Source organism: Austrofundulus limnaeus, unplaced genomic scaffold (genome assembly GCF_001266775.1).
Source record: "Austrofundulus limnaeus strain Quisiro unplaced genomic scaffold, Austrofundulus_limnaeus-1.0 Scaffold1163, whole genome shotgun sequence".
Taxonomy (NCBI): Eukaryota; Metazoa; Chordata; class Actinopteri; order Cyprinodontiformes; family Rivulidae; genus Austrofundulus; species Austrofundulus limnaeus.
This window is the reverse complement of record NW_013953565.1, coordinates 1-21,787: the sequence shown is the minus strand read 5'-3', so window position 1 is coordinate 21,787 and position 21,787 is coordinate 1. Positions and strand designations below refer to the sequence as shown.

Below are 21,787 nucleotides of genomic sequence, written 5' to 3'. Positions count from 1 at the left end.
CCACAAAATGTGTGAATACTTGAGTTTTCCCTCTCCACTTGAATTTCTATAGCTTAAGAAAGGGAAAAAAATGTGCAAAAAGGAGTTTCGAATGCATTTTTATTCATCTCAATGACTCATTTTCTTTTACTTTTCTCCAGTGAACAATTTAAGAGAATGTACAATACAAAAATATGAAAAATAACATAACCCATTCAACTAATTAGCACATGTAGGGCAGAATGCAAGTGCACAGCCTTTGCAGATATATTTCTTACACCTGCAGCACACAGTATGTGTTTTACAGTCCTTCTTTTGAGGGCAGAACTGACATCTCTTCCTCTAACTTGCCCTAGCTGGGGAAGTGGCTGTGGTAGATGGATCCTCAGGTTGATCAGGAGCTGCTGCACTCTGAATAGCTTTCATGACTGCTGCTGAGGCTTCTGTGCGGGGAACATGCTTCCTTCTTTCAATGAGTGGAGTTACAAGTGCCTTTCCAAGHTGCTCCAGGAACACCCTTCTCAGAACGGCATTGTAGGAGGACACATCAATGATGTGGAAGATGACCAGGGGCCAGCGGGAAGTCATTCTTCTGCAGCTATATGTTCCAATCACCTTATCTAGGTTGTCCACACCTCCTTTGTTGCGGTTGTATTCCAGGATGATGATTGGCTTCCTGTCCTCACGATCACTAATGTTGCCGTCTTTGTGCAGTGTGCTCAGAAGAACTATATTCTTGTTTTTCTTTGGGAGGTAGGAAACTACAGTGGTGGTAGACGTGAAGGCATACTTTGAGGAAAAGACCTCTCTCTCCTTTGACGCAAGCAGTGCAGGTGGGAGCTCAGGCTTGTTCTTTCGAACTGTACCAACCATGGTGATCTTCCTCTTCAGGAGCTGCTGTCCGAGTTCATAAGAGGTGAAGAAATTGTCACATGTCACATTRTGACCCCTCAGTCCCTCTGTCACATCAAGCACAACTCGCAACCCCTGGTTCTTCTCTGGGCATCCACTGGTTGACTTCCCAGCATAGACTTGCATTTTCCAAGCATAGCTTGATTTGGCATCGCAAGCCATCCATGACTTGATCCCATATTTTGCTGGCTTGCTGGGCATATACTGCCGGAAAGGACAACGACCTTTGGACAAAAGACATTAGCATCAGTGATTAGTATCAGTGTCACAGAAAACAGTCAAAGAAATCAATAGTGAAAATCACTTTTATTACAAATATGAAAACAGATTACCTCTAAATGGAACCAGTTGCTCATCCACTGTTATGTCAGGCCCTGGATTGTAGAGGTAGGGCAACCGCTCCACCCACTTGTCCCATACCTCTCTTATGGCTGCAAGTTTGTCTGTCACACGTCTTGCTGGTCTTGATTCACGGTCATCAAATCGTATCAGTCTTGAGTAGGTGTGAAAGAGTTTGAGTGGCATTGTGGCTCGGAAAATTGGCCTTCCACTCTCTGCATCCCATAGACTAGCTGCAGCTTCACCTCGGGACCTGTATACACCTGCTAGTATTAGCAGCCCTAAATAGGCCTGGAGGTCAACCTCATCCATCTTTTTCCAGCTGTCTCCATATTTGCGAAAACCCTCCAAATTTGTCATCTCCAGGATTAATTTTTCTATTGCTGGTGTGATGAACAGGTGGAATGTAGAAACAATATCATGGGCATGAGAAACGGCATACCTTGTGGGTCCTAGGGTCATCTTTATGATATTTTGTTCTGCATGCCTGCTGTGTTGGTCATATGCCACTGAGGACCATGCTATTTTGCCATTTTTTGAAAGGAAAGTCTCACTTTCAGCTTCAGGGTTTTCTTCTTCTTCTGAAGATGATTCATCATGCTCTGGGTTGTATTCCTCTCCATCTTCTTCTTCGGATACATCCTCTACTTCCTCTTCTGAATCAGAGTTGACTTGCTGGACATGTGAGAAAATCACCTCTAAAGCCTCTTCAGTGTTATAAHGCACACTCATGGCTTCAGCACAGACACAATTCGGGGTCCTGTTATGCAGCACCTTTATATTCTCTTGAAATAACAGGTGGTCTTCTGAAGTCTGTGAGAACACCACCTGATTTGCCTTGTTTACTTTTGCTACTGATTGATCTGAGACACATCTAAAACTTTGTAACATTCTGTGGTTTGTAAATAACTCTGTGACCTTGATTTCAACTCTATTTGCCTCACGGGTCATTTTGACCCGAAGACCATCTTTGTACTTTTTTTTGTACAGCTTACATGGAAATGTGAATAAAAGCAACATTTAACTTTTTCTATTGTTTTGGCCAATCTAGGCAAAGTCTTAAAATCTCAAGTTAAAAAAATAACATTTAGGGGATTTTTTGGGGGGTTTTAACACAGTGGCGGGTCATTTTGACCCGAAGACAACAGGAGGGTTAAAATATTTTGTTGTGTGTTTTTTTTTTTCTTTCGGGGTTAATTATAACACAGGTGCACAAAATGTTCGGTATTCTCTTTTCCTTTTGCTTTAATCAGAAATAGACCACATAATAGTGCTGGAAAGTTTGCAAATAATTAAGTGTTGTTATTTCTGCATGAATATAGGCTTAAAAAAATCAGATTTTTGGCCAAAAACTAGACAAATGCAGCTAAAACCAGTAGGTTTGATGGTTGAGAAATTTACCTCAGATTAAATGCTTTATCTTAAAACCATATGAGGAATACTTTAACTGTGTTTTTCACCTTCTCGTGCACAGAAATAAGGCACAATGCACAGTAAATTCTCCGCCACCAGCTTCCTTCATCGCTCATGTTTTTCCAGCTTCTTCACACGTCTGCATCGGCTCTGTCCACATCACGGCGTAATAAAGCCGTTAAAGTGGCGAACTGGTTCAGAGCACAGAAGAGAACACAAAAATACTGAGCAGCAATTTGGGATAATCTCCCTCAGACATCCTCTGAAAAAGCAAACTATCAGTTTTGACATAATACAGGAGTTTAATCTGGGTATAAATCTATAAATTTCATAACATGAGCCGGGATAATCTCCTTCTGGCAGATATTTTTGTGGCTGCTGGGCTGAAAAAGTGCAGACTGCTGTCAGACGGCGCTCAGAGGTCAGAGGGAGGCTGTCGTGTGTTGAACAGTGGCACACTTTCAACCAGAGCCATGCATATGAATCACATAATCTTATCATAAACCTCCCTTTGAAAAAAAAAAAGACAGTCCGTCAGTTGAGCTCATGTGCAACGTATGCGTTTAGTAAAATGTTTGCTAAAAATGCAATAAACGTCAAATTTGGAAACATTTAGGCATTATGGCAAAGGTGATTTCTATATTCTTTTCCCACGTTTCCTCTCCTGGGACGGATCTTGTGTTTCAGTCTCACACGAGTCGCGGGTTTTTTGCTTGGGTCCGAGCAGAACTCTGGCTTCATATGGGACTGGTGGGGAAGAAGGAAACCTTTGGGACCTTGACCACGAAAACCATGGAGTCTTTGGCCTTGTTGCTGAAGGAACGGCGAACGACGTCCACAGCCTGTTGATGAGTGACTCCCTGCAGGCTCTCGCCGTCCACGGACAGCAGCTCGTACCCGGCCTGCAAACGAAAAGGCAAGTAAAGATGAGGGGGGTAAAAGTATTTATTTATCAGCTGTTATTGTGTTTCCAAATGAGATTCTAGGTCACGTCTGAAAAAACTGGGGACTTTCCCTTTAATGTATGCTGCACACTGACGGCTGATGCTAGTGTACGTATAAAGTTTCCCCTTCAGCAGATGGTCAGTTAAAAAAAAACACACACACACACCTGCACAGACACGCACGGTTCAAGAGCATTCACTGTTTCCTGCAAACTCTGAGCAGCCACTCGCACATATTTGCAGCCCCGAAGAGAGGAATTTCCTCTGATGTCATCAGCTTTTGTGAAGGATGCACCTGCCTCGTGTGCTCAGTATCAGTCAAGGTTAGCAGCAGATGAACACAAAGGCACACAAGGCCGATGGCCATTGTTGTATCTGCAGCACTCAGGTCTTTTTTCCCCTTCCTTTTTCCTTTCCAATCATTACATACAATCATTTCCCCCGTCATTCTTCACCTGCAGATTCTATCAAATGATCCAAACATGTTTACATTAGAAGTCGCTGCCGTCATACGGTCAACTTCAAAACAAACTCAGTTTTCCATGAGGACAGTAACAAAAGTAAATAATTAGTTTAGCTAAAGAAGAATAAAAAGTGCTTTTAAGCAAAGGTGTCAAGTAAGAAAGTACAAATACTTTCACACAATTGCTGTATCTGTACTTTCTATTTCTTACTTTACTGTAAAAAATATTTTATTTCTATCATTCTGCCAAAGCCACCCCAACAGATATACTCTATGAAGCAGCCTAGTGTATCTCAAACATTATAATCATTACAGACTTTAGAAAAAATGTATTTTGAGGAGGTGGGTTTATAGACCCCTGTGACATAGCCTAAGTTTTTATACTCAAAGATTTAACACTACTTTTACTTTTGTACTTTCAGTATTTTAAACCCAGTATTTTTACCCTTGAGTAAAAAGCTTGAGTTGATACTTCAACTTCTACAGAAGTCTTTTAAATCCTATTTTCTGTACTTCTACCTGAATGAAAGTGACTATTGTTGACCTCTGCATTTAAGTAAATATTCTTAACACGTTATCATGACCTAATATGACAGCAACAAACAACACGAGATGTAAAAAAAGAAAGCAATAGGCAAGCTGTATGATATGATTTACAGTAGCTCCGTTAAAAAAATGCACAAATAGTATAGTTTTTTATCTTTTTGTTCCCCCATAGCTTTACGATTTGCACTAAACTGAAAGAAAAGGGACCCCTAAGTATGCTTCTTTGTTTGTTAAAAAAATTAATTGCAATATTTTTGCTAATTAGCACTAACGGTTGTTTGACCCTAGTTTAACTGGAAACAACTTTTAACAGTTGCTTTTAGACAGTCATCTACATGGAGAATGACAGGCTTTGACAGGCACTTATGAGAAGGAATGACTCTGCACACACACACCTATGTCTCTCTATCCTTGTGGGGACTTTCCATTGACTTCCATTCATTTTTTGGAAATTTTATATCCTAATCCTGACCATTTACCCTAAAACTAACCTACACTCGATTCACACCTTGGTCCTAAACCCAACCCCATCAGCCTCCGAAGTCGTGGGGACAGGGGGCTTTGGTCCCCACAAGGAGCACTCAGTCCCCACAAGGCTGCATTTTCCTGAAAAATCGTCCCCACCAAGTAGTAAAAACAAGGGCACATACACACGTTTAACATTCACAAGTTAAGAGCCTAGTGAGACAGGAGGAGTGTCATGTCCGCCTGCAGAGCAGCAGCAGATAAACTGAACCACAGAGCTGATTGTGAGGCTGAAACAACAGATAACAGAAATCTAAAACAAGCAGGTAAATTTGTGTCTGAGCTAAGAAACCAGCAACCTCTGTTTGTATAAGGTCTACAAGAAAACCCAGACTTTAAGTCCAATTATTCATTCCTATACCTTAACGAGCGTGTTTGGCAGTAGGCTGATAGTTAGCCTCTAATGAGTGACTGGGTGGACCGTATGTTTAAAAAGAAACGGGCCACCATCATCAGTAGCTATTAAGCAGCTGTGCAGGCAATACATTAGCAATACATTAGCAGAGCGGCGCCCGTGCTCCTCGTTAATAATGGAGCTGCTGCGCTACCTGAGACGGCGCTCCACTCATCCTCTCCTCGCCCCTCGGTGCACAGCCTCAGCGCCGCCACAGGCGTGTGCTCACACATCCAACATCGAGTCATAACCACGAGGCAGAGATCACCTGACAGGTACTTACAGTCCATCAGAACGGACACGGATGACTGACGAGCTTCAAATCTGCTCGTTCTCAATGTTTATGAGAGACACGTGAGAATATATTCATTCTTTTTAATGCCTTTTTTTACTTTTGTAAATTAAAACTCATTAATATTCTTATTAATTTAGTTATTTATTTATGGGGGTTGAACACTCACCTTCAGAGATTCGTTGGTAGAAGCCGCTCCTCCTGGGAAGACTTTTTCTATCTTTATAACGGGCTGAATCTTCGACTCTATACCTCCAGAGATACTTATACCTGGAAACAAATTAATCTATTAATAAAAAAAGTAGTTTTCACTGCTTGTATCTGGACAAATTAGTGAAATTAGAGGACATGATGTTTAAGTCATTATAATGCAATAAATTAGAGCTTGCTTCTGTAAGTGATGAGCTCTCTCATCTCTCTTTTGCCTATATTTCTAAATGTAGTAACACTCTATCTCAGGTTGTCATTTAGTTTTTATTTAAAAATTGAAACACTGCCTTTGCCTACAATCAGCCTGTCCTCAAAAGTGATCAGGAAACCCAGTAGTGAGAGCTCTAATGAGATTTAACAGGACAGATTTTTACCTTCTCTCCTCTATCCTTAAAATTCCTCTCCTGTCACTGAAAGGTTTGTCATATCCTACAGATCTCTTAGTACAGTATTATCCCAACAAAGCACTCTGCTCTGCGGCTGCAGGTTTACTTCTGCTTTCTAGAGTTTCTAAAAGTAGAACGAGGGCAGAACCTTCAGCTATCAGATTTCACCATTTGGGTTCAAAAGGCAGAGACGCTAAATAAATGTATTTACCCAGTGAATTCTTGGCCTTGGAGATGGTCAAAGAAGTGATCTCATATTCCTCAGGAGGCAGAGTTTCCCTCCTCTTTACGTTTTGATCAATCTGAGGAGGTCCGTTCACCTGCTGACCACTAGCTCTGCCTGTGGAGGGACTCCTCTCCCTCTGGGGTTCAAAAACATCAGCCAGAGGGGTTCTCCCTCTTCGCTGTGAGGGAACCCGCACACTGACCTCGGTGTAGCCCTCCTGCCCGGTTTGTCTCCCGTAAACGCTGTCGGGACTCCCCTCCCTCCTTGCTCTCCCGTGACCGTTCCTCACAGGCGACCTCCCGCGCTCGCGAAGGCCTTCTCCGCCGTCAGACACGGACAACAGGGAGGCCTCGTCGTGCCGCGGCGCCCCGTTCTCCCTCCTGTTCGGGGAGAGGTGAGGCCGGTACCCACGCTGGGCGCTGTGGGGCGACGCTGCGAGGAGGAGACTGTGGGAGGGCGAGGGGCTCGGGGAGCGGGAACGTGCAGTGAAGGAGGTGTAGCTGTCCACGGGTACGTCCAGCAGAGGGGTGAAGACACGGGACGGCGGCAGGTGGCCTGACTGCTGGCTGGCCAAACGAAGCCTCTCAAACTCGTCGATCAGCTGACGCTCGCGCTGAGAGTCGCTGACCGGCTGCAGGTGGAATCCACCCCTGTAGTCTGAACAAACACAGTAAAGAGTTTTAGTCTCCTCATTACATTGTAGCTTTAAGAGTGTTTTTGATGATTTTCAGTTCATTTCCCCTACGCCAGGGGTCTGCAACCTGCGGCTCTGGGGCCACATGGGGCTCTTTGGTCCCTCTGCAGTGGCTCTTTGAAAATGTGACCAAACATAACATAATGTTTTTTTTTTTGTTTTTATACCCACACCAGAACTCAATTTGTAAGCAAATACGTGATCAATACTATTAAATCAATACTATTAATGCAAAAAGTAAAACATGTTAGCTTATGCTAGCCTGTTGTTTACTTAAATAATCTAACTTTTGTCTTTCTCTCAAATCCATCAGAATTACCTTTAAAGAATATTAAAAACTACTTAATAAGAATTAGAAAAAAAGCCTGATAATTCAGTTGTACTATTTTTTATGAAATTAGGTAAAAACTATATAAAGTATTTTCTTGTTTACATGAGTATAGTCTTTTTATTTGTCCTGATGGGTAAAAATAACAATAAAAAATAAAATTCGCAATATAATTTTTAGTTTTGTAATGTCACTTCCAATGGCCGTAAAGGATCCCAAAAAGGCCTTGAAAAGACCCACAGACCACCAGTTGATAATCAAAGTTGTAGCTTATTTTGCGGCTCTGGACACATTTTATTCCTGTGTCAGTAGCAGAAATTACTCTTTTGATTGTAAAGGTTGCAGACCCCTGCCCTACGCAAATGCCTAGGTGAATATTTTTTTTAATCTGTAAAGCTAAAGTTTATATTGAAATAAACTGTATACAGTGTCTTTTTAGGGCTTTAATGATCAATTATTTCATCTTTTTCTACTGTTACATTTACACACATTATTCAAACCCCTAGTTCACACATTTACACTCACCAGCAGAGGGCAGCACACACACACTCTGCCTTTGTTTTAACAAATATCACTCTTATGAACCACTTTTAAATGCAAATAATAGATGCTCTTTAAAAAAAACACTTAAGCTCAAAAGCAACACATGATATTTTTATTTTCTTGCGACAGTTTCAAATAAAATCGCTGCTTTGTGGCAGGTTGTACGCCCTGCTCACAATCATTTTGCTAAACCATATTCCTTCTAAAAAATATTTTCTAAAATACAGCATCTACATTACCCAGAAAGCAACAGTGACCTTTAATTGTGTCTAAATGTCTCTTGGGTGAAGCAAACGAAGCTGCAGTTTTAAGAAAACAGTGGAGTTAGCCTGCAGCTTGATTGACACTATTAAGACAAACCCTCTAACTCTGATTGGCTGTTTCTGAAGAGGAGCTGTGTATTTCTGCAAATGGCTGTAGGGAGGAGCTTTATTTGTTTTTTTTCACAGATTATGTGTCATATGCATCTGTCAGGACATAGTGACAGCTTTTAAAAAATATGCAAAAGATACATTTTTATAAGTTAGCTACTGCACCTTTAAAGCATCTTTGTATTAAAGTGTCACGAGCGCGAGATCTGCATGTCTCTGTCCTTAAGATGTGACACAAGCTTCTGCTTTTAAAGCCGGCACAGGAGACCAGAGAGTGGAAGCATAATGGTGTCATAAATGTTTCGTAAGTTATTAAGAGCTGAGGTCGCATTTGAGAATTGTAGCTCAAAGACTAGAGGTGGTCTAGTTAGACAAATAGAGAAATGTTTTTTTTTTTAAAAAAGAAAGGGAAAGGAAGCGATCCAGATCACATACCTGGGACAGGGGTGATGAGGTGACGTCGAGGGGTTCCACTGCGAGGCGAGCGCAGGGCTGGAGAGCGCACTGGAAAAAGAAAGATATCACCAGAGTTGTCAGACGTCTACTTTTTTCCCCATTCCTTGAAAACATGAACCCTAAAGTGGTGTGAGGTTTGTTTTTCGGCTTACTAGAGCGACTCTTGAGGATGTCGTACGCCTCGAGCTCAAAAGGCATCACCATGCTGTCAAAACGACCCAACTCTGTGGTCGGGATCAACATTCTGCAAAGGACAGAACCACAGTCTGTCAGCTCATTTGTTCACGGTACACATTTTTAAATTCTTTTTAAATCTTTAGTTTACCGGATCTCTCTGAGAAGCAGCAGCTTCTCTGGACGATCCAAGATAGCCAGAAGGGGACGCACCAAATCCTCGATCACACAGTCTGATAAAAACTGCAAGAAAACTTTTTGATTAAAGCGCAAATTGGAAGACCGAATAAAGTTCATAATAACAAGGAGCATATATTTTTATTGTTCAGAAAATATGTTCAAAAGCATCAATGTATTTTTCTTGAGCTTGAAATTGCATTGTTTTTTTTTTTATTTTATCCAAGCTTTAATTTTCCTTAATTAAAATGTAAGTCTAAATAGACTTTACGCTGAAGTTGTTGAAGGAGTTGAGAAGCAGAATGAATAGAATAAAAAAAATCGGAGTTGGTGCATTTGATTTTAATTCTAAATGTCGGTCCGAATCTGTCTTTTGCCACAGCTGCTGCCAAACACAGCAGTCACCGAGGAACGATCCACAACACAGAGAACAACACAGAACACTCAGGGTTTCAAAGGGAACAGCTGAGCTCACCCGCCGACAGTGTCTCATCACGGCAGCCGCCTCATCCGGACTCAGCAGCTTCTTCGCCATGTCCTCCACGTGCTGCAGAGTCTCAGGATGGGGCAGTGGGCTGCCGGCGCGGGATTCCTTCGGAGAGGCGAAGAGCTGGAAGGGACGACTTCGCTCCTTCTCTAAGAGTTAGGTTCACAAACAGAATAAAAGATGTTGATACAGAAACCTGACACCACCTTTATTTACTATATGTTTCTATTAGGACATTGTTTTGTCTTTTATTCGTTTCTTTAGCTTAACCCAGACCAGAACCCATTAGGACTGGTCTTTGGTGCCCTTAATGACAACTGGTCCTGATAAAAACAAACCAGGAAAAAAGCCTAAAAAGTAACAAAAAGAGAACTGGCCTCATGCAGGATAAGCTAAAACCACAACAATAAATCCAGCAAAGTGAACACATTTAAACTGTATACAGTGATCTAATCGGGGAGCTCAAACTGCTAACCTGAAAGTGGTTCAAGATTTAAATGCTGCCTATATGTTTTACCTGTTTTGTCTTAAAATAGTAAATATAAAATCAATCTGCTTTATTTTGCTTTGTGTGAAAATAGAAGCTGAAGCGTTTTGACAGAAAACTCACCACTGCGAGACGCCGACTTGGAGCGACTCTTCTCTTTGAGCTCCTTCTTGAACAACAAGTTGACAAATGTTTTGGAGCGCTGCAGGTTTGTTTTGCCTTCTGCTGATCCTTTCTCCTTCTGCTGTCTCTTTTTCTTCTGTCTGTCCTCTAAAAAGTGAAATAAAACAAAGATGGCTAAGTCTCTTTGAATAAAAAGAAACTTGCATTAGTTAAAAAGAGCAAATTCTGCAACCCCGGGACATTCTGCGGATGTGATTGGTGTTGAAAACTAGCCTTTGTGCTACCGCATGTTAAACCGTTAGCTGGTGATGCTTCGCTCTGACAAATTGTTTATTCCTCTTCTAGTCAGCCCCTCTGTGCAGTGCAGTAAATCGGTGTGGAAAGAAACACATTTGTTCTGATAAATTGCAGCTACGCTAATCTGAACAGCCTCCACCTCCTCCTTTATTGAAAGCACTACAGTAAAGTGCTTCTGCATATAAAACAAATATCCAGTCGCCCCAGGCGCACACCGGGTCCTGCAGGTCTGGATGAGCTGGAGAAATTGAAAGAGAAAGACTAATAACTCAACTGATCCCGCAAAGCTTGGACAAATATTTCTCGGTGTTCTTGTCCTTTGTCATTTCTCGCAGGAGCACGAGTGAGTTTAAAGGAAAAGGATTAATCTGCGCTGAGTTTAATTGACCACATCAGTCAGGCTTACTTTCTGGGAGGACGCCACAAGTGATTCATTAAAACTCAACTGGGATTTTTTTCAGTTTGAGTTCAGATCCCACCTGACTCGGTGATGTGGCTCTGGGAGCGTCGAATTGGCTTGCGTGGTTTGCTCAGCGCCATCAGAGCTTGCGTTTTAGGCGAGTGTCTCTCGGCATCCTGGCCACCAGCCGACAACGTCCTCGCCCGGCCTCGCCCTCCGTCCCTGGCTCCCGCGTCCTTCGGCCCCTCTCCTTTCCCACGTATGACCGTGTCCCTCAGCAGAACCGTTTCACCGACGGTCCGCCTGGTTTCTGTGCCGGCCGGCCTGTCAGAGTCGGGCCTGTTGGGCGGCTGGCGGTCCGGGACGTTTGGAACGTGAGGTTCAGTCTGCATGGCGGTGTCAGCGGTGCGCTCGGAGCCACTCGGACGTCTGGAGCGGTCCTCTGTGGAGATGGCAACGTCGACCATCTCGGAGCCGAAGACAGGAGGGAAAAGGACCTGGGAGAGTCCGCTGAGGGAGCTGAGGGGGGTGCTGGAGGACAGGGAGGACACGGAGGAGTTGGAGTCTGAACCATGTGAAGATGGTGCAGGGCCACCGTTGGCTACTGTGGAAAACAATTCATAAACACGAGTATACTGGATTAGTGTGAAACTCAAACTCTAACAAATATTCTCTAGTTTTATACAATCTGCTTTGTTTCGATCCAAACCTCATGTCCTTTAATGCATTAGAAATGAACATTGAATAAGTTATTTTTTCACAACCTGTTGAACCAGGTGTCAGAACATGCTTTGGTCCAACAGTCTAATATGCTGGGACACATTAGATTACATGTAACCAACAATAACCTATCGGTTGTTCAAACCTATTCTCTTTACGTCAAATCTGTTGTGTTTTGTTTTTCATACATTTATCCAGCCAGCCGTACTCTGCCACCATCTCCTTGTAGGCGGGGTACCGCCCAGCTTCCTGTGGAAAAATAAAATAAAATAAATAAATATATTTCAGCAAGACCCACGCAACCCTGAAAAGGAAGAAGCGTATACAGAAGATGGATGGATGGATGGATGGATGGATGGATGGATGGATGGATGGATGGATGGATGGATGGATGGATGGATGGATGGATGGATGGATATTTCAGCAAGATGTGGCAGTGTTAGAACACAAGATGTCAGTAGGTTTTCTTGATGATTTGCATAAAAAAACTTAAAGAGCCTGTGACGTGCAAATATCAAATCCAAAAAAAGTCAAATAAAGCATCTTTATATTTAAGAAACTTGGCATAATTCACACCATTTTACCTGTTTTGTCACATATTTTCTTTTGAATTTGGTTGAGCCAAAGTGAAACAGGAAGTGACATAAAAGGGGAACTCTTTCAGAAATATAGTCCTCCCTGGTCTTTGTTTGTTGAAATATTATTTGAACTTTGACTCTTCTTTATCTCTCTCTGATAGTGACTCAAAATAATAATAATAAAAAACATCAGATCCAGCTCTGCGTTGTTACCATTTTAGCTACTGTATGTCCTGTTTATATGCAAACATTCCCCTTTGACATCATTTCCTGTTACTTCACATGTAAATATCTTAACAACTGTACATCTCAGCGGTGTGAATTCTTCTAATTATATTTTTTGCAATATGTTATCAATATTATCTGTCCAAAATGACATTTGATTGATTTTACAAAAAATTGATGTCACGGGCACTTTAAGCTTTTGTGTTTATGAAAAGATTACCAACATGTAGATGTGAAGAATGTACTTGAGTTAAGATTAGAGGATCCCTCTTCTCAAACCCTCAAGTGTACCAAAAATATCTCAGATTAAACTCAGAATAAAGGATTTATCTGTGCTTGGAGTAATTATTTGCCTCGACAATGCACAGCTTTAATTCCAAGCGATAACTCTCGTGGTTTATCTCCGAACCTTGGCTGTCCAGGTGTGAGAGAGTTTAATAACCGAGGTTAATCCCTGCTCTGCTATACATGTCTCTAATCTATAAGCGGGTCAAATACAGGACACCGTGAAGTCATAAAATTAGGCTTTCTGTTGATTATAACCTGATCCCAGCCTGCCTTTAAATAATGAACGTTCTCCCTGGCTGTTTTTCACACATGGAACCTGAGATCAGAGGAGTAAAATGAGTCACACACACTCACACACACATGCATGATTCCTTTATCCAAAATGACACGGGTTAAGTGGCGTGGTCTTACAGACAGGCATGCAAACATAGATACTTATGGGGGAAACTGAAGCTGTCTGTTCAGCAGGGTCTGTCTTACTTAGAAGAACTAGTGTTGGTTAACATTTATTAAGTATCTGCACTCAAATATCCAACCAGCTGGTAAATTTACACAAAATAACTTACAGAAAGACAAATCTTTAGTAAGCCTTTACTGAATGGATCATTTTACCTATATACTGTATATATACTTAGCACAAAGTGTAAGGAAATTTGTGTTTAATAGCTTATTTATTTAGTGATGCTTCTTGGCAATAAATTTTATGAGTGGCAGCACCTGGGGGTACCAGAAGCTCAAAACAAGTGTCAATAGCAACAGTAAAAAAAAAAGCTGTTTGGTAGAGATTTAGCAGATTTACGCAGCCCACATACTCAGCTCTACTGCTCATCCCACAAATGCATGTTCCTTACAAATGTGGCACCATTAAAAAACGAACAGGTTTAAGTTTTATTGCCAAGAAGCATCGTTACAACAAAGAAATAAGCTACCAAACACAATATTCTTTTCTTTTTGTGTTAAGTTTATTTACAAGCTAAACTGCCTTGCTTGGTATGTTTTTTTTTTGTTGTTGTTTGTTTTTATTCTGTTATAGCAAAACTGGTCGTCTTTTACAACCGTTTTGCTCAAAATAGAATAAATCAAACATGTGTTTTTGTTGCTACATGCCGTCTAAGTGAATAATTTGCTGAAAACAATGATAAAAAGTAGCAAGAGATAATTTAATTATTAGAAATATGCTTTGTGTAAGCATGCTTGAAGCACAAAATGTCATAATCTGTGTTTATTTTCCTTTTCAGTGTTTCAGTGTTTCCCTGTGTTTCTCTGCCCTGCAGCCCGCCCTCGTTCACCTGTTTCCTCTTGTGTCTGCTCCAGGTGTTTCTTGTTGTGTGTTTCTTTATATTGTGTCCTGTCTTCAGTGTTTGTTGGTTCATTGTGCTGCTTCCCCCCAGCCTGTGGTGTCCTCCTGTTGCCTAGAAGTATTTGAGCTGCCTTGCCAGCTTTTTTTGTTTGCTTAATAAATCTTTTTGTTAACTTTTTGGATTTTTGCCTGCACCCTGGGTCTGCCTGCACACATCCTCACACAAAATGTCGTTGCAAGCTAGCTTTAATCCCTTTCTAAGACGTACATGGTTTTAAATTTGACACTGAGGTGATTTCCTCTCACCCTGATGGTCAACATGACGTGGGTGTGGCTCTTCAGGACCTCCACTGCATTGCTGTGGGTGATGTCTTCAAAGCTCACCCCGTTGGCTGCAAGTATCTGATCCCCCATTTTGAGGCCGTGCTGCTCTGCAAGCCCACCCGGGTCAAGCCTGAAGAGAAGACAGACGTTCAGGCTTATACAGACAAACCCACGTCGGCGATATAGACGTCTGTTAATCACTGCGTTAATTGTGTTTATTTGCTCCAAATTTCCCTTTCAACAGTGACACGCTTCAACTCTTGCGTTTGTGTTCATACTTTGAGACATAAATGCCAAGTCCAAACTCTTTGCCTCCTCTGATGTTGAAGCCCAGGCAGTAGTCGTCCGAGGTGGTGAAAAGGTGGATGATCCGGCGGAGAGCGCTGTCCGAACCGGTCTCCGATGGCGTCCGACCGGTCTCCTCCACCACCATCCGCCGGTGAATTAGATCCACCCTGTGCACACGTGCAAAAAGACTTCACTGCTGCTCTAGCCACTGCACTCAAATCTGTCAGTATTGGTTAATCAAAAGTGCCATAAAGGTCACAGCAGTAATCCATCCACTGCTGCCACATGAAACCAAGATAGAGTAGATCCCCCAAAAGAGAGAGAACCAGAACCAGAGGGAGCTAAAGAGGGCAGTAGGCTCATGAAGAGTTTAAAATCTATAAATGTGCATGAAAAAGTCTGAGCGGCCTCCTCTCACCACGTGGTCTTTTCCTTCGAGTAGCGGATGCCGGGGATCTTCCCCACCCGTCTCACCACCATCCTCAGCCTGTTGTTGCCCGTCAGGACCTTCACCGCGCTGCTCATGGTGATGCTCTCCAGGCTGACCCCGTTCACCTCCACCAGCTTGTCGCCCACTGTCAGCCCAGCCTGCGCTGCGAAACGGAGACAAAACTCAGCTCGACAAATACGTGTTGTAAAGTGGCGTTTTGTGGCACCTTTGGCTTTCCGTAGTCCTTACCCGCAGAGCTGTCATCCTCGACCTTGCTGACAAATATGCCCAGCCCATGCTCAGAACCCCCGCGGACACTGAAACCAAGACGCCCATCTGGGCTCTTATCTACTGTCACTGTGTGGATGTCTTCACTGTCATCCCCTCCTGGAAATACACAAACCAAGACAAAAGTATCACTCAAGACAAGCACTGATTGATAAGTTAAGTGTAAAATGTTGTCACGCTGAAACTTCACCGTCGACATCCGCGTTGATGAGAATGACCCTGCCCATCGGCGAGGAGGACCTGCGTCTGTAGCGCTGCTGCTTCTTCAGCATGTAGCGCGTGGTGCTCTGGGAACCCCCGCCCTGGCCTCCGATGTTGAAGTGGGGGTGCCCGCCTCCGTTTGTCATCTCTCTCCAGGACGGAGAGTGAAACGAGTCGGCCATGATGGGTGTCTGGAAGCACTTCCTTTAGTCATCCAGGCACAGGGGTGTCTGGGTTCACCTGTCAGGATGGAGGCGCTGCAGGCTGGGGTTCAGGGGGAGCAGATGGGTTTAAAACAACTGAGTGTTTTGGCCTTGTTGGGACCAAACTAGTTTACGGAATACTGGAAGTGGTGCATGGAGCATGTGATTTATATGGGTAAGAATGCAGATCTTCTCTGAAACTGTTTGCAAACAGATTAAGGATGTGAAAAATGAGTCCATCATGACCAAAAAGTACACCCCAAGACTGATTCCTAACATTTGTAGGTGAAAGACGATGTAATCCACTCATCTTCTTTGAAACCATCTCATTACAGCCTTATTTGCAAGAGCTGCATCTGAGAAGACGGACCCGTCTGTGGAGCAGTTGGCAGAGCATGTCGAGTCCTCTTGGGTCATGTTTAATTAAATGGATATCGCCTGTGAAAAGAAAAAAGAAATGTGGTGATAAGTAGCCTCAGGTGTTGCATATGAGATGTAGGAATTTACTAAATGTGGTCCAGCATTCAAAAAAAGGTTTGCGGTCTCCAAAACTTTGGCTCTTCAAAAAACTAAAGATGCTGTGTTTTCTGTTAAAAAGTTGTACTGAGTGCTGAATGACTGCTGGAATTTGGTAAAGAAGGCGCAGCTTGTTAAAGCTAAAAAAAGCAAAACAGCTGAAAGCTAAAAGTAACAAAGTGCTATCTAAAAGCTAAAAAGAAGCAAAATGCTACCAAAAAATGGCAAAACACTAACAGCTTAAATTAGCAATAGGACAGCTTAAAGCTAGAGGTAGAAAATTGTAGCTAGAAGCTTAAAGCAGCTAAAAGTTACTTAACATATTGTAGCAATAGTTTAGATAAAAGCATCAAAGCTACAAGGTAAGAGTAAAACTGTCACTAAAAGTGGCACATGGTCAGCAAAAGTAGCAGAATGGTAGCTATAAATAAGAGTGGCTCAATAAGACAAAAATAGAGTACAGCTGAAGCAGATTTCAGTGTATTTTTTTAGAAAAATGATTGCAGTTAAAGTTAAAACCACTAAAAGAATAAAAACTACAGAAGTTGGAGCAGCCATCTCCTGAATGAGCTGAAGGTTTTGACATATGAATGAATAAAATAGCACAAATTATGTAGATGTAGCTGAATTAGGTTACAAAAAGCGCTGCTGACTCAGCATGTACATATTAAAAATGCTGCTGTGTTCAGCACCAAGGACAGAGACGTCACAACAACTTCACCTTGTCTGTTCACGTTTAACTTCCCACTACGACCAACAACAACACAATTTAGAACAACTTGTAAACAAACTTTATATAGACAACAATATCCCCTCCACGACGGTCTATGTAGTTAAATTTCGGTCTAAGTTTAAACTTTTTCAGGAGTGAAATACTGCCATTCGTAATAAAAATAAATGTATTTTAAGTAAAGATAAGAAACCTTTACCTGCTGGGTCCTTGTTGGAGCTGCTTCCTGCTCCTCTTCAGGCGCATTATTGAACTCCTCTGGAGGATTAGCGCCTCCTCATCTGTTCTCCAGGAGACCATTGTTGTTTTAGGAGGTGTAAGCTCGTTATGAAAGCTCCTGCAGCTGTGCAGGGATGATTAGGCTCTTGTTACGCAAACATGTGTGTCTATTCCAGTGTGTTTTAACAAAACTAGTCAAAAAATGTACTTTTCTGAAACTTTGCATGTCTTCGAGCTGCAGAAATATTGATGAAACTTGATTCTTAGAAAGTTGGATAAACAGCACCACCTAGTGGCCAACTTTACAGCATACAGATTAAAATTTATGACACCTTTCTTAGGAGCTTTGCCATATTTATCCTTATGGATATCATTTACAGTTCATTATTTCGTTATTTTTCAAACATTAATATCTGGTTTCTTTAAAACACGATTGGACATGTCTAAACCTAAACATGTCAACCATGCTTGAAAATTGTAGTCACGCTGCAAAGAAATATTATTTATTTTATTTCAAACTATAACACAAACTGCAAACATTTACAAATCTCAGCAAAGCTTTTCAAGAGCCTGGTTTACAATTTAAAAAAAACTCGAGAGTAAAATGACGTCAAGCCACTGAACTAATTTAACCAATCATGTGTCTCCCTCTCTCCCACACCTACTCAGCTTCCTCTTGACAAACCCCGCCTCCTTCGTGTCCCTGCATGGTGTTGCATTCGCGTAACATCCAAAAACCTCATTATTTAACTTCAATTATTTAATATAGCCATGCTATTTTAATTTTTATTGAATTTCTTATGCGATATCAACATAATATATTTCCTGTTTGTTGCCTAATATGACAAAAGGATGTGTTACGTGTCAACAGTTCTAATTCCGAGTGCTTCAAGAATGTAAACATTTGTTTGTGCGAGATACGTTCCATCAATTTATTTTGTACAAAAGTTTTCAGTAGCTCTTATAAAAGTATGTGGACCTTTTGTCAATTAATTCTACCAAATAAAATCCTCTTAGGTTAATTTAACCAGCTCTACCCGGGGATAAAGTTGTATTTTACAATTTTTTTCAAGAGTACTTTAAGGCATCGTAGGTCCACCCGGTGGCGCTGTGATATTGAGAGGTCATACATTTTGAAAAAAAAAAACAAAGGTATTATAACAGGTACGTTTTGGTATTGACCTTGGGATTTTATCTGAATATTTTCAACCACATTCCGAATAAGTTCACTTTTACTTCGTTTCGAAATGGGCTCTCCCTTAGCTAACTGTGCTAGCATTAGCTTGTGCGAATCATCATCTGGCTAGCCGCGAGCTGCTGGCTGTTGTTTGTAAATGTTTCGATCAATCTATCGTAACATTAAAAGTGGTGGGAATTTATGTTTGTTTTATAGTTCTGACGTACTGTTTACGTAATCCAATGCGTGAGTTTCGTCGGTACTGTTAGGGTAACTTGTTAGCTTTTTGGCTACTTTGCTAAGAGAGTAGCATTTTGATACTCCTCCAGTCCCATCTGTCATACATAACTGCCTCATCTTCTGTTTAAACCATGAAGAAGTCACACTGTTCAACCATGGCTGTTTTCACATTTATAATACATCTTAGTAAGCGCTAGTTGTGTGTTAGTCTTATTAACTGCGTTTTAGTTATAATTTATCACTACTCTAGACTCATGAATTTGTTGCTTGTAGTTATTTTTTTAATCTTGAGCTTGCAGTCACAACTGTCACAAGCCATTTTATTAGTAATAAATGTTGTATTGAAAGAAGAAAACAACATGTAAAACACAAAACAAGTTAATTATTTCTGGTAAACCTGTAAAACAGGTTAGAAAATACTACAAGGGGTCATTTTGGCAGAAATAACCACGTGACAGGTGGAGTGCCGGTAGTGTTGGGGGAAGCTCTCTGTGACAGCAGAGCTTATATGTGGCACAGTTGTTTATTATAATAATTTTACTAGCAAATCAAAATGACAAAAATATTTAAAAGATTGTCTTCTCTTTAGTTAATGCTTTGTTGAATTGAAGTTCTCAGAAAATAAAATCCCCCCCTTTTTTTGTGCGCAACAAATTAACAGTTTTTCCCACTTTTTAGACCAGAACTAGGATGTCTGGAGAGTTGTCCCTTGGCATAAACATTAAGGAGCCAAGATGGGACCAAGGGACCTTCATGGGGCGTGCCAAGCACTTCTTCATGGTCACAGACCCCAGGAACGTCCTGCTGTCCTCTGAGACTCTCGAGGAGGCCAAAGTGATCGTGGAGAACTACAGGTGAGCTCAGGAGATGGATGGAGTCCGAAAGAATGCGTAAATTTAAACTTGTGATGCTGCTTGATGCAGGTTTTTCTTTTCAGTGATGTAAAACTAAATGGTTGGCTCAACACACGTTTTCAGCATAAATGTTAGACGGACAAAAAGCACCACTCTTTCTATTGTTTTTCTTTTGTTTCAGAGCAGGGGTTGTAAAACCTGGCTTGACAGAGGATGAACTCTGGAGAGCCAAATATGTTTATGACTCTGCCTTCCACCCCGACACGGGAGAGAAGATGTTTGTGATCGGCCGGATGTCTGCTCAGGTGCCAATGAACATGTCCATCACAGGCTGCATGCTCACCTTCTACAGGTACCAGCAGAGGTTCTAACAGCTGCACATTATAAAAACGATTTTGTTTACAGTTACATAATCACATTTTAACAAACTGATGCGTTACCATTCTTGCTTGACTGCAGTGTGAACTGCAATACAGCTGAGTATAAAGATAGTTTAATCTGCACACAGTGAAAATCCTCTTATAGAAAGAAAAATGTCATCCTAACTGCTGAAAACTGATAACTCCCTCCCCAACCTTTTTCTTTTTTAAAAGCATCAAAAAATAAATAAATACGAAAAGGTTTTTATGTTATCCGAAAAATATTTTGCTTGTAAAGAAATTTGATGAAATAAGTTAGAAAGTGTATACACTGGATAAACACTGTCGTGAAAAAAGAAAGTACGCAATCCATTAAAACTAAAATAATGTGTGTTTATGGAATAATGCAGGTTTTAAAGTTCATGCATTTGTGCTCATGACATTTATTAAATATTTTTAAAAGTTACATCATCTTATCTTTTTTTATACTTTTTTGTTTTATAGTTTTTGACATATTTTTATACTTTTATACGTTTTATGAATATTTTTAATTATGAAGCAGCTAGATGATAAATGTCTACATTTCTCCATTAGAGGGCGCCAACATTTCAAAATTCAGATTCACACAAATAAGTGTAGACAGTGTATTTATTCCACCTGTTAAAATTTTTATTGAAGGTACAAATATCTGATGAATGTCAACCAGTTTAACGCTTAAAGCTCATTATTTTATAAAACTGTCCTGTTGGAAGCTTAAGTGTAGTTAGACAAACTAATGTTATTATAAATATCCTAAAATCTCAGATAGTTTGTGAGTCTTCTTTTTTATTTTTTTTAAAGTGTAAAACAACTTAGTCAAGTTGAAATTAGATTAATGACAACTCAATATTTCACTTACGTTCCTGTAGATATTTGCTGCAGTGCAGATTATTAAATCTCTTTATCATGTTTTGATGCTGAGTAAAGTATAAACCCATGTGACGTCTAATCTAACGACATGACTAACACGTCTTTATCTTGAGCACGGAAATGTTAATGAAAGTAAAATTCCTGGTAAAGGATGAATCATTGCAGGCTATTCTGTGAAAGATTAGTTTAAGTTGCAGTTAGTGTGCATTCAAATTACAAATATCTCACTTGTAGATTGTGTTGAACTTGTATGCTCTTCTACAACAGTGTTAATGGTTTGCATAAAATTTTGTTTGCTGCAAATTAGCAGGTCCAAAAAACTAAAAAGAGTTGTGTAATTGCACTTCCGTTGACTCACTGTTTTCTTGTTTTTTTTTTTTTGTTTGTTTTTTTGCAGGACGACTCCAGCAGTCGTGTTCTGGCAGTGGGTCAATCAGTCCTTCAACGCTGTCGTGAATTACACCAACCGCAGCGGAGACGCTCCCATCACCGTGAAGTAGGGAGGACTTCTCACCTCACTTTCCCTCTGTCATTCGTGTCCTCCCCTCTTAAGTAGTGTCTGTAAGGAGGCTGTAGGAGCTGCTCTCCTCTCCCTCGCTGCGGTATTATGTTCCACTGTTTGGCATGTTCAGCCGTGTGTCACCGTAACCTCATGCTGACATCTGTAACACACTCCCTCCATGTCGGGTCAGCGTGCATTTGAGCACAGCCTTCATTGTGCTGCAGCAATGCATTCGATATGAAAGTGTGTGTGTGTGTGTGTGTGTGTGTG

At 41.2% G+C, this 21,787-nt stretch overlaps 4 protein-coding genes across 5 annotated transcripts; 1 reads left to right on the top strand and 3 right to left on the bottom strand.

The window, feature by feature from the left end:
• Positions 1-82: 82 nt before the first annotated feature.
• Positions 83-1,112, bottom strand: LOC106534401 (piggyBac transposable element-derived protein 1). Its single transcript, XM_014031032.1, has one exon. The coding sequence runs from the start codon at positions 1,090-1,092 to the stop codon at positions 322-324; it is 771 nt and encodes a 256-aa protein (XP_013886486.1). The 5' UTR covers positions 1,093-1,112; the 3' UTR covers positions 83-321.
• Positions 1,023-2,371, bottom strand: LOC106534400 (uncharacterized). Its single transcript, XM_014031031.1, has one exon. It carries the CDS (start codon positions 2,248-2,250, stop codon positions 1,201-1,203), a length of 1,050 nt encoding a protein of 349 aa, XP_013886485.1. The 5' UTR covers positions 2,251-2,371; the 3' UTR covers positions 1,023-1,200.
• A 43-nt stretch (positions 2,372-2,414) lies between these two features.
• On the bottom strand, positions 2,415-15,985 carry pdzd7a (PDZ domain containing 7a). The gene is made up of 15 exons (XM_014031029.1): positions 15,798-15,985; positions 15,569-15,706; positions 15,308-15,482; positions 14,880-15,056; positions 14,584-14,731; positions 12,075-12,135; positions 11,246-11,770; positions 10,470-10,616; positions 9,848-10,008; positions 9,347-9,438; positions 9,174-9,265; positions 9,001-9,069; positions 6,615-7,286; positions 5,977-6,077; positions 2,415-3,545 (listed from the first exon to the last, which is right to left on the bottom strand). Exons 1-15 carry the CDS (start codon positions 15,952-15,954, stop codon positions 3,381-3,383), a joined length of 2,880 nt encoding a protein of 959 aa, XP_013886483.1. The 5' UTR covers positions 15,955-15,985; the 3' UTR covers positions 2,415-3,380.
• Positions 15,986-18,463: 2,478 nt separating this feature from the next.
• LOC106534397 (sideroflexin-1) lies at positions 18,464-21,511 on the top strand (the record flags this gene model as incomplete). 2 transcript variants are annotated; one of them, XM_014031027.1, is given in 4 exon segments in its annotated part: positions 18,464-18,628; positions 19,572-19,747; positions 19,929-20,099; positions 21,413-21,511. In XM_014031027.1, coding segments are annotated over 3 exon segments (434 nt in total), but the record flags the coding sequence as incomplete, so codon positions are not given.
• Between the last annotated feature and the right edge of the window lie 276 nt (positions 21,512-21,787).

What these genes read in the sequence shown, in the direction of transcription:
- pdzd7a (XM_014031029.1), bottom strand. Translation starts at nt 15,954, where the DNA reads ATGACAAACGGAGGCGGGCACCCCCACTTCAACATCGGAGGCCAGGGC. An exon ending in GTACGGCTGGCTGGATAAAT is followed by an intron (nt 11,771 to 12,074) that starts GTATGAAAAACA and finishes TGTTTTCCACAG; the next exon opens with TAGCCAACGGTGGCCCTGCA. An exon ending in CCTCATCACCCCTGTCCCAG is followed by an intron (nt 7,287 to 9,000) that starts GTATGTGATCTG and finishes GTGTTTGTTCAG; the next exon opens with ACTACAGGGGTGGATTCCAC.